The sequence below is a fragment of the Rhynchophorus ferrugineus genome, unplaced genomic scaffold (assembly GCF_030347505.1).
Source record: "Rhynchophorus ferrugineus isolate W39M unplaced genomic scaffold, kcgeb_rfMv2 rfM3, whole genome shotgun sequence".
In the NCBI taxonomy this organism is placed as follows: Eukaryota; Metazoa; Arthropoda; class Insecta; order Coleoptera; family Curculionidae; genus Rhynchophorus; species Rhynchophorus ferrugineus.
In genome coordinates, this window is record NW_027472582.1 from 56,992,503 (window position 1) to 57,009,885 (window position 17,383).

The following is a 17,383-nucleotide window of genomic DNA, read 5'->3' on the forward strand; positions in this document are numbered from 1 at the left end:
TGATGGACGTTGCCAGCAAATTTCTTTAAATAAAACAACAAAAGTAATGTATATGCGCAATATTCAGGGTTCCATAATTAGCATCCATAGCAATAGACTAAATAACTCACTAATACTAAGCATAAAACTATTATATATGGAAATGTTAAAATCGTATTTTTACGAATCATTGCTGATAAAAATACATGAAAGTACCTAATGAATTTAATTCGATAATACTAAAACGCTAATTGTGGTTACAAATGGTGCCGTATTTGCTTAGAATAGAACATGTCAACAATAGCCTTATCACAAATTTTATTTTATTTTATGAGAGTTTAATGTGTGTGTGGGTGTATGTGTGTTCGCCGATTCTCCGTCAATTATGGATCGATTTTCAAAATTCCTCTTTTATTAGAAAGAGTGGCCTTCCCAGGTGTCCCATTGGAGCTAAATTAGGATCACACATATTCACATATTTTTTATCTAAAGTAATCAGATATTTGTGTATAATGTTATTGCTGAACTGATATGACGAAAAATCGGAAGTAGTTCAGTGTAAAAACCATTCAATTTGCTTTTTAAGCACCAACCATAGTATATTAGAGGTTGCAGAAACATGGTAGGCAATTGTTTCTATAGTGTAATAGTAATGACTGTAATCAAGCTCATACGCGGAGGTCGCTATGTGGAGGTGTTTTTTCTAGTTTGGTTGTAATAACTAAACAAAAATTAGTTCGAAGTCGTTGCCGAGCCTTCAATCAATACAAAAATAATATTATAATTTTATGTCAAAATTAAAATTAAAATTAAAAAGAAACAAAAGAAATCTAATTTAGTATAACTGTTTGGGCATGGTACCAACTTCAAACTGATTTTCATTTCGTTATTACAACGACTATTACGTTCGTATTTTATTTAAAAACGTTTGTTTTTTTGTAGAAAAGGTCTAAATTTGTGAGTTCCTTATTTATTTTTTGAAGTTACTTCAATCTATCTTGTAAAAGTATTTTATTGTCAAAATTATATCTCACCCACCATATTCTCCAGATTTAGCTAAGTCCCATTTGGTCTTTTTTCTGTATGGGATCGGTCCCTTAACAAATCATCAAAAAACCTTTTGAATAATACATTTATATACTTTCATTTTCAATAAACCGTTTTTATTAAAAAAAACTTAAATTTAATCCCAACAACTAATATTAGAATATTAATATTATAGAAATCTCAATAATATTTTTTTCATAAAAAATACAATTTAAATTTTAATTACCCAAAATTAAGGCTCCATTAAAATAATGAACCTAACCAATTGACCTAACGTGTTACACGCATAAGAGAAAACAAAGCAACTGCAAAGAAAAAGTTGGTGGTGGTTAGTTTTAATTATGTAATGTCTTAAAGACGTGTAGGTGGTCAGGAAATTGCAGCAATTCCTTCCAAACGGCATAAACAACGAAATGGGATCTTTCCCCTATCTCTGGGGATGTTTTCCAGTCAGGACCACTTACACGTGATGCCCTTTGAGAATAGACACACGCGTAGATCCAGTCCCACTGTACGAACAAGAATACGAAAACGTCAGTTTGTTTAACCGGAAAAATAGAGAACGAAGATGACTGAAGTTTTTGTTGCAGTTGACATAATTCGATTGTGGGAAAAATCGCATTTTTGGTGCTATATAAAGAAATATAAATCTCAAGCAGAACAAAATCATTCTTTATACTTAAAATGTATTTTTAATTATCACATGAAAATGCATACATACAAGTTATGAAACGTTATAATAAAAAAGTTTTAAAGAAATAGTTTTATTTTACTTTTATAAGTACTTCAAAATGAAGGAAAAATGTAACAACTTTTTGAATGGACTAACAAAGAAAACTGCCGTACCAATCTCGTTTTAATATGAACAAAACGCTTAATTCTAAGTCAATTAATTCTTCAGTCATCGCACCCTACAGTTAACACACCATTTTTTCCGAACGACGAACCCCATATCACCCAAAGCGCAAAAGTGAGTCAAAATACTGGCCATCCTTAGCTAACACTTTATCTTACATTTAAGAATCCGTCGTCAAAACCTGATCATTTGGTAAGATAGTACATTCAACTTAAGTGTTTTCTTCAATGGCATATCAACATATGGCAAAATCAATTAATAATCCATCTGCATTCACAAAGTCCATAAACTTCTTTTGTTAAATCTTCTACTTTAAAATTTTAGTATACTTAATAAACTTATAAAACCAAAACAAAAATTATAAGAGAAACAAAAGAAGAAAAACAAAAATAATACAGTCAACGCATAATATTTTAGGAGAAAACTATCTAAATAAATGAGATGAATGGTATAATTGCAGCGAAATGCGAGCAACTGACATCTGGTATGCTAATATAAAAAGAAAACGATTAGAAGGCCAGGACAAGTATTAGAGTGAAAAAGAAATATTGAAATACATGACTAAAATACTAAACAAAATTTAGTGAATTCAATGAAGATAAATAAGATATAATGGTCTAATGTATAGATAAATCAGGTTTCTATAATAAAATATATATTTAGATATTGAGATAAGATACGTAAATAATAACTTTAAGGAATAAATAATATATTTTACAGTTGAGACTGTTTCTAAAGTATATAATTATAAATATCTCGAAAGCGTAAAAATATTTAAATAAGAATTAATCATGTTAGTGTATTTGAAGAAATTTGTTGGCTTTTCAGACTCTGTCACGTAAGGCTTCTCGAGAATCCCAACTAAGGAACAACATCGCCAAAAGGCTTATCCATCGATTTTCATGTATATAATACTATACATATTTATGCAAAAGCCTCGAGCTGTGTTTGTTTTCCTTAACATCATGACAGTTTTAGTCTAATATTTTACCACGAGGTAGACATAGGCTAAAAAAGCCAATTTTAAGATGTTATTTATGTTTAAAAAGGGATTATCAGTATTTATAATTCTCATACCATAATTCTGTTATATGTATATATAATATGTTATCGGAATGCTGTATCTACAACATTTAGATAACAAGATACATAATTGCTTTTGTATCTGAAACGAAAACAAACAAAAACAAATAATCTTATATATAAAAATGAATCGCAAAATATGTTCCTAAGCGCATAACTCAACAACGCCTGGACCAATTTGGCCAAATCTTTTTTTAAAATGTTCGTTGAAGTTCAGGGATGGTTTTTACGGCGAGAAAAATTAGAATTATTGCTGGAAAAACCCTAAAAATAGCCCTTTTTGTTTGAATTTGTTTCGTGTATCAGTTGACAATTCATCTGTCATCTGTAACAGACAACTTTTTTTTTTTAAATTTGATATGACTTGAACTCAAATCCTTTTAATCCGTACGAATTGTTTTATTTATTTAAAATTTTTTATTTGTTTAAAATTTAATTCAAATTTTAAATAAATAAAACAATTCGTACGGCTTAAAAGGATTTGAGTTCAAGTCATATCAAATTTAAAAAAAAAAGTTGTCTGTTACAGATGACTTTTGATAGATGACAGATGAATTGTCAAGTGATACACGAAACAAATTCGTATATCGTGTTTTGTGCAGAGTGTTTAGTTAGTTAGTGTTTGTTTAGTTCGTGATTAGTGAAAAAATAATTTATATTTGATATGCCTCCTATAAGACGAAGCAATTTAGGTAGAAGAACCAGAAATGCTATAAACCAAGCTAATTACCGATCTAATCGTACTGCACAAGAACGTGACGACGGAAATGAACGTGAAAGAATTCGGATATCACAAACGCGTGAAGCGCGAGCGCGACATTCAACTAATAATCGCGCAAGTTTGAATCCAGCTGCTTTCAGTTACGATGTGTCAATTGACTACAGTAACTACCAATGTGTTGTTATTGGTTCTATGAACTTGGTTTGCTCACACTGTAAGGCATTAAAATACAAAAACGAAGCCAATGGATTGTGTTGCGCAAATGGTAAAGTGAAATTGATACAATTGGATCCACCACCAGAACCATTGTACTCATTGGTTTCAGGAATAGGAACAGATTCTATACACTTTTTGACACATATTCAACAATATAACAATTGCTTTCAAATGACTTCATTTGGGGCAACAAATGCAGTTCGGGAAAATTTTATGCCAACTTTCAAGGTATGTATTATAGCAGTTACTCATAATTATTTTAGCGAACAAAATTTTCTGTCACCAAAGTTAAGATGTGTTACTAATCTTCAATTTCTTAATCATTACGAAATATATCACTTAGTCATCATATTATATGGTGATTCAGTTTCAGTGACACTTTTATTATATTTTATATTTGATAGATATTAGTTAAAACTAAATATATACTTTTTAAGATCAAATATTATTTAAGTTTGATCATTGACAATCCATTAATTTATACCACACCATAATATTTTTTTTATTTACAGATACAAGGGCAAATATATCACAGAGCAGGTTCACTGTTACCAGTGTCAGATAGCGACAACAAATTCCTGCAAATTTATTTTATGGGCAATTCACCACAAGAAATTGATCTGCGTTGTGCACATAACAATTTAGTAAAAAGGTCTATTGTAGAACAATTACAAACTTTATTTCATCAACACAATCAATTGATTATATTGTTTAAAACTGCCCTGGATCTGATGCCATCCGATAATCACAAAATTGTAATCAGAGCTGATAAAACACCTGCAGGTCAACATACAAGACGTTTTAATGCACCAACTATTGATGAAGTTGCTATCGTTGTAGTTGGAGAAAACTTGGAATCCCGTGATATTGTTTTACATCGTCGGAATGATCAATTACAACGTATAAAGGAAACACACCGCTCATATGATGCACTGCAATATCCCATTATATTTTGGCAAGGTGAAGATGGCTACGATTTCTCAATAAAAATGATAAATCCCATTACAGGTAACTAAAATATTAGTTTAGCTATGGCGATAATATCTCAGTCACTATATTACGTATTTTAATTTTATATTTAAATGTTATTAAAACAAAATCTATTTACAGGTTCTGAAACCAACAAAAAAGTCAGTTCAATGAACTATTCATACCGCCTAATGATTCGGGAAAATGAAGATAATCACATATTGAAATGTCGGCGATTATATCACAAATATGTTGTTGACATTTATGTTAAAATTGAAACGGAGAGATTAACATTCATCAGGTTGAATCAAACCAAACTCCGATCTGAAGAGTATATTCACCTTCGAGATGCGATTAATACTGATGGAAATGCACAGAATGTCGGTCGGATGACTATTCTTCCAGCAACATACATCGGAAGCCCTCGGCATATGCACGAATATGCTCAAGATGCCATGTCGTATGTTCGTCATTATGGTACAGCAGATTTGTTCATCACATTTACATGCAATCCGCAATGGATAGAAATTAAGCAGGAGTTATTCCCTGGGCAATCACCCATTGATCGTCATGATATTACAGCCAGAGTCTTTAGACAAAAGTTGAAATCTTTAATGAATTTCATCGTAAAACATAATGTGTTTGGTGAGACACGCTGCTGGATGTATTCTGTGGAGTGGCAGAAACGAGGATTGCCACATGCACACATTTTGATTTGGTTGGTTGAAAAGATAAGGCCAAATGAAGTTGATGCAGTGATATCAGCTGAAATCCCTAATGTACAAGTAGATCCTGGATTGCATGAGGTAGTTATCAAAAACATGATACATGGTCCCTGTGGAACTCTTAATCAAAATTCACCGTGTATGATGGATGGTAAATGTTCAAAACGATATCCACGGACATTAATATCGGAAACAATTACTGGTAATGACGGTTATCCATTGTATCGTCGCAGATCGAGAGCAGACAATGGAAAATCAACAATTGTCAAATTAAATTAACAAGATATTGAAATAGATAATCGTTGGATTGTTCCATATTCACCCATTTTATCAAAGACATTCAAAGCACACATCAACGTTGAATCTTGCCATTCAGTGAAATCGATTAAATACATTTGCAAATATGTAACCAAAGGGAGTGATATGGCTGTGATTGGAATTGGTGCAGAGAATTCTAATGATGAAGTTACCCAATACCAAATGGGCCGCTATGTCAGTAGTAATGAAGCAGTTTGGCGAATATTTTCTTTTCCTATTCATGAGAGACACCCTTCTGTTGTTCACTTAGCTGTGCATTTAGAAAATGGACAAAGAGTGTATTTTACAGCACAGAACGCAGTACAAAGAGCTGCTCAGCCACCATCTACTACATTAACCAGTTTTTTTGAGACATGCCAAAACGATGATTTCGCACAAACATTGCTATATTCTGAAATGCCAAAATATTATACCTGGAATCAATCCTCAAGGAGATTTATACGACGGAAACAAGGAAAACCAGTTCCAGGATATACAGATGTATATTCCACCGATGCGATTGGCCGGATTTATTCAGTACATCCAAGCAATGATGAATGTTTTTATTTACGACTGCTATTAGTCAATGTACGTGGCCCAACATCATTCCAACAGTTACGAACTGTTGATGGTGAATTGTGTGGATCCTACAGAGAAGCCTGTCAACGTTTGCAATTGCTTGAAAATGACGCTCATTGGGATCAAACTCTCAATGATGCTGTAATATCATCACACACTCATCAAATACGAACATTGTTTTCTATAATCATATCTACATGCTTCCCATCAAACCCAATTGATTTGTGGATGAAGTACAAAGATTATATGTGTGATGATATTTTGTATCAAATACGGAATAGAATGGGAAATCCAAATATACAAATCAGTGAAGAAATTTACAATGAAGCATTGATTTCAATTGAGGACATGTGCTTGATAATGTCAAACAAACTATTAATTCAATTAGGCCTGACCGCGCCCAATCGTCCAATGCATGACGTTTTTAACCAAGAGTTGCATCGAGAAAGACTGTATGATCTCAACGCTTTGAAAGAATAAATTCAAACAAATCTTCCACTGTTAAATGAACAACAGAAGTATGTATTTGAAACTCTTATGAAAGTAACAAATGATGAAACTGGAGGGATTTATTTCTTAGATGCACCTGGTGGTACAGGAAAAACTTTTTTTATTTCATTAATATTAGCAACAATTCGCTCACAAAATAAAATTGCACTTGCACTCGCTTCGTCGGGAATCGCAGCAACTTTGCTTGAAGGTGGTCGAACAGCCCATTCAGCACTAAAATTGCCATTAAATATGCAAAGCAATGAAACTCCAACCTGCAACGTTTCGAAGAACTCTGCAATGGCAAAGGTTTTGCAGCAATGTAAATTGATTGTTTGGGATGAATGCACGATGGCACATAAAAGATCTTTGGAGGCTTTAGACAGAACCTTAAAAGATCTACGTAGCAATAATAACCGATTTGGTGGTGCAATGATTTTATTAGCAGGAGATTTTCGTCAAACATTGCCAGTGATTCCACGATCAACGCCAGCTGATGAACTCAATGCATGTCTAAAGTCCTCCAATTTGTGGAAACATGTTAAAGTACTTCATTTAAGCAAGAATATGCGTGTCGAGTTGCAAAATGACCAATCTGGAAACATATTCTCTAAACAACTCATTGACATTGGTAATGGCAAATTTCCTATAGACATGTTGACGGCTTGCTTTTGCTATGACTATAAACAAGTCCCAGGGGCAATCATTAAGTGTTTGTGGTATTAATCTAGAAAACCCATGTTTCTCACATGGTCAATTGTATGTTGCCTGTTCCCGTGTTGGAAAACCATCAGATTTGTTTATCTATGCGCCAGGTAATCAAACAAAAAACATCGTATACCACAAAGCACTACAATGATAATAATAATAATAATTATGATTCACATGATTAACAATAAAGCGATTACTTACTTTTAAATCCTTATATATGTTTTATTTAATTATTTTTTATTCACAACGCCCTATCACCAGGGTGATGGTTCTGTTCAGGAGAATTTTTTAAAATACGTAGGCACAAAAACTGCCACATTACAAATCTTTTTGACAGGACGAAGTCTGTCGGGTCAGCTAGTATTTAATAAAAAGAAGATTTTTAATTGTTTAACTAAAATTATTATATTGTTTCAATTAATAAAAAAACGGGTTATATAAAAAATATTTTAAAAGAGTATAAATAATTGTTTGTTCTATATTCCTCTTAAAGTTCTGTAACAAAAACTATAAACGCCGACTTCTACTAGTCCTCCTACTATTGCGATAGTCACGGGTTTGAATTCTACTAGGGCATGGACGTAATAAGACGTTATGTTTGTGATTCTAATTTCAAATATAGCTATAGACACCAATGGAGAATCCGACAAGGAATAACCATCCCAGTCACGCTAGTAACCAGACTGGGTAACATAAGATGTCTTCTGGGATGGTCTGTAAGTTGATAACTGGCCAGTCAATAAAGTCAATGCTGAGGATCCAATCCAGATAAACCCTCGTTGGTAGAAAGGGGACTTAAAAATATATAAAAAAAAGCTAAAAATATATAAATACTTGTGTGTTATTGCTATGGTATTCTAATAAATTGGCAATACTGAATCGAACTAGGAAGATAAGGATAAAGCTGAGAAAAATAATGCTTAACATGTTAATGCTTATGAACCGGTAACTATTTTCTTTAAAAAAAATATAAACAATTTATAACAAATGGCCTAATTAATTAGTAGTTAAGTTCTGCAACTATATTAAGGACCAAGCCTTGTTATTTTTTATAACATATTCTATTTTAGTGTAAATAATATACATTTTCAACCTCAAAGACATTCCGAATTGTAATTCCAACAAAATATTTTTGTATATAATTCTTTATATATCAAGATATTTTATAACCATTTAACACCATTTTTATATACACCGTACAAATTATTTATTTTGCTCTATATATTCTAAATAAACAAAATGTTATGAAATCAAATAAATAAGAATGGAGCCTCAACATTTTAGCAGCAATAAGTTTCACATGATTATCTGTAAACATATTGCGAAATTATTATAAATATTATATATAGTTCGTATCTAAATAATAATTAATTAATAAATTCTACAATGAAAACTATTTTATCTAAATAGTTTCAAAAGATTCGTTAGAATTAAAGCAATTTATATTGAATTCAACTAGAAACACATAATAGACATAAAGCGAATAATGGAATAAAATACTGAGCGAAAATATATATTTAGGATCTACGTTGAATTTATAAATTCCACAAAAATTATTTCGTTGTCTTTGAATAATCAAATTATTGGAATAGAGAAAAGTGGAACCTGTAGTATATTTTACTAACAATAAGTCATAATAACCAAATACCATAAATTTAAAAATTGCGATTTTAGTCCATGGCTAAACAATAATTAGGCAATCGAAGAATATAATAAAAGAAAAAGTACATAAAATTCCCAAAAGGACTATCTCAGTATCTAAAAATTCTTAAAAGTACTATTAAAATTAAAGAAATTAATATAAGCATAAAAACACATTATAATAGACTACCATTAAAATTATTTTTAAAGGATTTAGATATAATTTATAAATTTTATAAAAATATATTCCTTACTTTTATAGTACTGTTTACTAAAATAAGTATTAGTAACTATAAAATAATAATATTAATTAGTTGTAACCAAAACCTAAGTTAAAATTGCCTTTTTGTGTAAACAAGAACTAGTCAGTGAAAACTATAATAAAATTTACCTAAAAAAATACAAAAGCGTTACCAAAAAGAAAGAAATCATTATACATTTACTATTACGAAAGTCGATAAAAATACATTTTAATTGTGTAATTACGTAATAATGTCTCATATAGTAATAATATTAATATTAATATTAAAACCGTCCGGTCACTGACCAAACTTTCACCATTCGTTCAATTACCGGGTACCTAGTACCCACCTATAGGGGGCAGATATGCCAGTCATTAGTGTACTGAATAATTTTTTTTCTGTATAAACTGGCTACGTGGCATATGAAATAACTATACGGACACAGTTTATAGTCGTCATAGAAATAACAATAGCGGAATGCCAAGCCAATCTATGTTTAGGTACCTGAGATGTCCCTTTCCCCTTCTCATGTCATACGAAAAGAAAGAAACGTGTTTAGATTGAAATTCTACAAGCGTAGTGAACAGACTAATAACAGCACTAATAACTCCAATTCTGACAATGCAAAGGAAATGTGGTAGCCGTACTCATATGCATTCTATCGTGCAGCAATGAGTATCAATCGCTTCTGGAATATTATTCGCTTTATTCGATTTGATGATGCCAATACTAGAGCGCAGCGCTTGGGGAATGATAAAGCTGTTGATAAGAGACACTTGGACAATGTTGAATAGTAATTTAATAAAACATTATAAGCCAACAGAATACTTGACAATTGACGAGCAACTTTATCCATACCGAGGTCGAATTAGATTCAGTCAGGATATTCCGTCAAAGCTAGCTAAATGTGGAATTAAAGTATGGTGGATATGTGATGCTGAAAATTCGTATCCACTTCTGTTTCACACACTGGAAAATCGAAAGATGGTCGTGAGAAAAACGTTGGTGAAAGAGTTGTCAAAGACTTGGTGGCGCCGTATAGAGGATCCGGTAGAAACATTACAATGGATAATTTCTTCACTGCTCTTCCACTGGCAAAATTTTTACTATCTTGGAACTTGACAACGGTTGGCACCTTGAAGAAAAATAAAGCATACATTCCACCAGCAATGGCAGTATCAAAAGCGCGAGAAGAATTATCCACTGTCTTTGGCTTTCATGAAAAAGTTACCCTATGTAGTTATGTGCCAAAAAAAAAACAAGGTAGTAATTATGCTAACAGCAATGCATCATGTAGCTAAAATTAGTGATAGTGCAAAGAAAAAACCCGAAATTATTGAGTTTAATAACTGGTCTAAAGCTGGAGTAGATACGATAGATAAAATGCTTGGTAGATATACTACAAAAAGGCAATATTCTTGATATTCCCTGCCTTGCATCATATATTCTGTATTATAAGAATAATAAAATGATTGTTAAAAAATCGTATGAACGACGATTATTTTATCGGCAATTGGGCAGAGAGCTATGTACTCCATTCGTTGAAATTCGTTCGAATAATGAACAAATTATGAGGCATTTCTCAACGAAAGTTGCGATTGAATCTCTTCTTGGTAGAGCTATCAATCCGAATGCGCATCAGTGAACACATCTGTATCATTGACACTCAGACACAGCTCAATTCAACTGGGAGGAAAGAGATTACTGGTGTCTCTGAATGTCTCCAAAGTGAGTTTAAAAAACGTCGCAAAACTAGAAAAATATGTTCGGTATGTGAGAACCCTATTTGTGACGAACACTGTATTATAACCACGACATGTGAAGAATGTACGAAATAATTTAATGTACTTCAATTTTCATATGGCACTGTATCATAATAAATAAAATAATGTAAATAAATAAATAGTGAAAGAAAGGAAAACGATATTAATAAAATAAAATAAAACGGAGCTATGTATTCCTTACTTACTATTTTTGTTATTGTTTATAATAAGAATTATTGTTTAATTATTGTTTAAATAAAAAAAAATTACAAACTATATTGTCTATTATCAATTTAAAAGTAAAATTAACTAAATACTTTAATAAGCAGTCTCTTAAGTGTGTATAAACCCGTCGTTCATATACATTAGTATCAAGTTTGATAGTTAATAACTTATATTAATTAATTGATTGTTAAAAAAATTGACGAAAAATGGGTGTCAAATGGGGCCATAATTTTTTTTAAGAAGAAATTAATATATTTTACCTGCAGTGTGAAATGTTGATCGGACGGTTTTAATTCGTCGTACTCAAAACCTCAATTTAGAGTTAAAAATGTCTTAGTTATCTAAATATCTATCTCTAAATCTAAACAATTTATCTGCATCTAAGTAATAACTAGCCAGTCAAAGGAATAATAAAAGATGAATTTCCCAAAAAGCCTCAAAGGCCTAAAGAATCTGATTTAAATATAAAAACGTATTGTGTTTGCATTTGCCTATGAAAATTTTCTTTAATAAAATTTTTAACGATTCAAACTACTCAAAACTACAAGTCGAAAAAAAAACGCAACCCGTGCAACTGTGCTCGGTAATGTGGCCGGCCTTCCATATTTTTAAATCCGCACGTCTATTCGGAAAACTAACAGACAAAACCTCGCTTTAAAATGGGAACGTTCTTACATAACCGATGATAAGTGAATTCGGGAAAAGCGATGTTCTAAGCAATTCCCGTTTCGCAAAGTATGAATAATATATGAAATTGAGGAGGTGGGGTGGACGGAGCGAAGGGTAAAGTTTGGAATAAAGGCCGATATAATTCGGTTTCGCGTTTCGTCTGTCGTGGAAAAACCGACCCGAGATCGGACCGGCATTTTCTTTTACGCGTTTCTAATTCGTAATGGAGGAGCATTCGAAACCCATTGTTAAATCTAGGAAATGTTTTCTATTCGTAATGTACTTACCAAGCTAATGCGCCTGAATTAACTGGCTGGTACCTGCAACAAGAATACATTTTGAAATTTCTGAAGATATTTGTTTTACGTCATTTACAAAATAGTTAAAATAAATAGTTAAATAAAGTCAATCCAATCATTCCCTCAAATAAACCGAAACTGAAAATATCTAAATGAAATATAAACACAGAAAAGGAAAGTGGAAATGTAAAAAAAGAATGAGAAAAGTGTTATTACAAATATAAAAATACATGACAAACAGTACCAGCAAGTAATAAATAACAATAATAAATTTCTGCCAAAATAAAGAAGGAATGAAAAAGAGCTTAGTAGTTGAAGTTATTTGGAGTCACAAATAAAAAGACAATGCCGAATGGAAATACTTAAAAGAAAATTAAAAGGAAATGAGATGATAAAAAGAATAGGGAACAGAAGAGGAAATAAAGAAAAAGGACCGAATTAATTTAAGAAAGGGGGTGAAATTAAACCCATCGGAGGGAATAAAATAAGGAAAGAAGCAACAAACATAGAATAAAACGAATCGATATATAAAACTAATATAGAATTTTTCTAATATATACAGTTTCTAACAGTTTCTAATACATAATAAGTACGTCTGTTAATAATTATTGATTTTCTTAAGAAGTTACCTTGAAAATAAGAATTACTTCACTGTCTGTTATCTCGACATATTATTCATAAACGACTTTAATATTTAATATACCTAATAATAGCTTGGTAATAGGACTATTAAATTACATATGGCCGTTTAAACAAAGGTATCCTTAATTAATTAATTTTATGTCAACATATGTTACTAATTTTAATAAATTTTACTCCATAAGAACATTTATGATTGCTACAAATGGCAAATATTGCTACAAATATGTTTCTGCCATTTGAATAAAATATATTCCATAAATAACCAAAAATTGTTTTCCCAGAATAATAAAATAAGCAATTGTATTTATGAGTGTTGTTTCAATAGATTTCCCAAAAAGAAACAAGATATTTCAAACTACTTCGTATCATTGTACAAATTTTAGGAATCAGTAATATATTTTTAATTTCAACAAATTCAAATTATAATTAAAACAGATTTTTTCTGGGAAATACATCAAGGAATATAAAACGTTTTATTTTAATATACCAAGATAGAGGTATTTTTTATTATTATTCCATGAAATTAATCCAAAAATTTGATATATATCTCTTGAAATCTACTAAAACTGAGGTTTAAAGCACACTTTTCAGCAAATTAGCAATCTGCAAACATATAATGATCACTAGAAAATATCGAACCCATATATTCTTCCTTGTAATTGTCAACAAATACGGCCAGGTTTGAATACACCATATTTCTGGAAACGTGGATTCTTGGCACTTTCTGTGATGCAGTGGTTTAAAAAATAAGTCACTTTCTAGCAAATATTAAAAAGTAATTTTCAAAACCAGCATTTTGTTTTTGGCCAAGCATACATAATAAACTGGAATAACTTTTAATAAAACCATATAAAATATAATCTAAATGGTCATTAATACAAGAAAATATGTTTTAATGTACTTACATTATTAATTGTCACACTTGTTTAAAAATGATTAACACTTTAAAGGCCATTGTACATCACAAATAGACTCAGTTCAAATGTGAAACAATATACATCTTGTTCGTACTTGAAGATAAAACAGCGCTATACGAACTATACTGGTACTTCTAAAATTACCTTATCAAAGCCGAAGAACCCTAATACTTACAGCTCTCCACCACGATATAATTTTAATAGAAAATATTAGCGTCTACGGCGTTTGCAGGTCTACGAAATCACATCGAAAATCGAAACCAAAAAAAGGCAGGCTCGATATTTTTTTTTTATTTAAAAAGACAACTGGCGAACTACGATTTCTAGCTGACCAAAAAAAATCTACCTGAAATATCGGCCACTATACTAACAGTAATATATCGCGAATATCACAATATTTTATAAATATTTAGAAATTTCATCAAAATATTTCCGTATTCATAAAATATATTAAAGATGTTTGAAGTAAACAAAAATTAAGAAAAAAATTAATTATATTTTTTCAAATTCTTTTATTTTTCTTAAATGTTATCAAATATTTGACTGGTATTTGATTTCTTATTTCTTTGTGAGATCTGGAAAACAGTTATACTAATAATAATATATTATGGGCTTGCATGTATTCTAATCATTCCATTATCGTTTTGTCCCGTCAAAATTCATTCATTCACAAACATTGGTACAATATATATCAATTCAAAAATAATGGAAAATATTTTATTTTCCATTATTTTCCACAACTGTTCATCCAATCCAATCATCAATCGACTATCGCACTTCTTCAGCATTTTGAAACCCTGGTACCCGTGTGTTATGCTGCAGCGATCTTAACAAATAGTAGTCAGATGCTGCCATGTCTAGGGAGTACGCTGGGTATGGGAAAACTTCCCAATTAAGCTCCAACGGTATATCATTCACAATTTTTAAAAAATGTGACCGAGTCGTCCTGTCATTACTTTGTTTTTGTTACTCGCTATTGCCGGCTTGTTTGCGTTTCTCGGTTTTTTAATAGCTCGCAATATAATACACCTTGCTGGTCAGGAAAATTCCGTTTCAATATTGGTGAGGATAATACTCCTGGGCTAACCCACGACATTTTGCGCTTGAGGTTATCTTAACAGATCCACTTTTCATTACGAGCTGTTGGCCTTTTCATGAATATTTTCCATCAATTGTAAATGCCTGGAAACAGTAATTTGATGCCTTGGAGAGTTTGAGGTTTGTTCAATAAATCATGATATTCATTTCATACTTTAAGCTTTTTTAATATTTCCTATCTTTGTCATTCACGTCAAAATAACCACATTAAATTATTGAAATCATTCGTATATGACACAGTAACATCACTATAATTTTAATCTTTATAACAATAAAAGTAATGAATACCGAGCATGCAATTCTAAGGGTTGTTGTGAACACTTAGTGGAAAATTCCTATACTATATTTTATGTAGATAAAAGTTAAAATAGTCGAATATAGCAGTTGGGTTAAATTGTTTAACAGTCTTAACTTACATGAATGCTTCGTATTTTTTTCAATAGATAACACTACACTAACATGAAGGCCTGTAATACATTGCTTATTATTTATCATTTTTCACTCAGTTAAACTCAAGGCTGCAACGCATTCGTAATTTATAATATTTGTATATCAATCAGTGATTAGATTCTAATCAAAGTGATACTGTATCATCTTTTAACAATGCTTTTAGTTTAGCTGAACCTCATATTAGGCCTCTTAAGACATTAATTGACTTTTTTATTTTATGGATAGAAACCAAATCCTCATGTCACTCTCAGTAAATATATCACTCATCAAATATTTCAGTATAACAATAACTATCTTTTTTGAGCCATGATTGGATTCGTTATGCGATATAACAGCTCCCTCCTAAGGAAATGCTCAGGGGGATCCATGACGTACTGCAATTCGCTTTCGATGGTCGTATAGTGAGCTGCACGATTCTGCCCAAAATCGGTAAAATAGTCTTAGTCTACAACACCTTCAATCTGCATCTAATGTCCTTACACCCCAAACCGCCATGCTTGTTCCAAGAATCTTCATGCCACTGATGTTTCCGAAGAACGACTTGTTTCTGACTTTGTTTACGAACTCCACCAGATTACACCAAAGAATGATTCGAGTAACTGCTAAAGGTTACCAATCCAACTTCAAGCTGTCTTGGTTTCTTAAATATTAATTTGATTCTGTTTGAAAAGGAGGAACAGCTTTAAAATTTCCTCAAAATTCTGCCAACTGAACCAGTTATGAAACATGAAGGTTTTGAAACACAAAAAGCCATTTTTATTTAAAGGAAATAAATAGTGACTTGTTGGGCAGCGGTTCAAAATTATACTAAGGATTTAAATCTATTCCGATATATACAAAGCCCTTTGTCTAGTCCTAACCAAACAGTATCAGTCGAGTTATATTAGATATGCACTTGACCATTTTGTCGAATTTATTCCCCATTTCTAGTGTAGGTATCCTGTTTGATTGACTGCTGAGACATTCATCTTAGCATGTAATGAAATAGAGTTCAACTCTTAAAATAACGCACTTCATTATATAACGATGACTTATTTTTTAAGATTTTCATAATAAGGTTCAATGAGAGAGTGGTTAAATTAAATGGGTCTTAATTAGAGTGATCTTAATAGTTAAAGCCCATCCAATCTTCTTAATTACAAAGTCTAAACTCCGATTTAAGAGCAACTTGAGATCTCCAGATCTAGATTAGTCCACACAGAATGCTAACATCTACATATGCAGGGAAAAATGTTAAAACCAATTCATATATTTTAAAATCTAAGCCCTGGCCACGTTTCAAAGTTTGCGGTGAATGTAAGGGGCGATTTAATTTTAACGTAGATTTTATTTCACTAAAAAATCAAGTACCGTTAAAATTCCGTGCTAGTTTGTTCTAAATTGAAACACGTCTCGCCATTCGTTACGTATTTCTTTGTAGATCTGCCTCGAATGCTTACGTTCGAGAGTATATAAAAAATAATTTTCCGATTATAATGGTTTTTTATATATTTTACATGAGTGTATTAGTACGTCTTTATTTACATCACATCATACTTTAATATTAATTATTATAATTCAATTCTTTTCGATCAATCAATCGATCGATCAATAATTAATTTAAATATATTTATCGGAAAATTTTATTTGATTAATTGATACCTCCGCATTAAACATGAAGGAGTTGTTGATCTCAAGTTGACCCAAACTAATAAACAGTGATCTCCCCACAACATATAACACAACTGTCACCTTTGTCGACGATATGATAATATAAGCAATAGCG

The 17,383-nt window shown here is 31.3% G+C and overlaps 2 protein-coding genes across 2 annotated transcripts in view; one reads left to right on the forward strand and one right to left on the reverse strand.

Annotated features, from left to right (window-relative positions):
- Schip1 (Schwannomin interacting protein 1) overlaps window positions 1-17,383 on the reverse strand; it is a 612,769-nt gene that overhangs the window by 408,495 nt on the left and 186,891 nt on the right. The window contains exon 4 of the mRNA XM_076400854.1: window positions 12,500-12,532. The gene's annotated coding sequence lies outside the window, so the exon portion shown is untranslated. The remainder of the gene's footprint in view (window positions 1-12,499; window positions 12,533-17,383) is intronic.
- Window positions 4,395-5,937, forward strand: LOC143194238 (uncharacterized). Its single transcript, XM_076400890.1, has 2 exons — window positions 4,395-4,910; window positions 5,013-5,937. Exons 1-2 carry the CDS (start codon window positions 4,496-4,498, stop codon window positions 5,873-5,875), a joined length of 1,278 nt encoding a protein of 425 aa, XP_076257005.1. The 5' UTR covers window positions 4,395-4,495; the 3' UTR covers window positions 5,876-5,937.

What these genes read in the sequence shown, in the direction of transcription:
- LOC143194238 (XM_076400890.1), top strand. Translation starts at nt 4,496, where the DNA reads ATGGGCAATTCACCACAAGAAATTGATCTGCGTTGTGCACATAACAAT. An exon ending in AATGATAAATCCCATTACAG is followed by an intron (nt 4,911 to 5,012) that starts GTAACTAAAATA and finishes ATCTATTTACAG; the next exon opens with GTTCTGAAACCAACAAAAAA.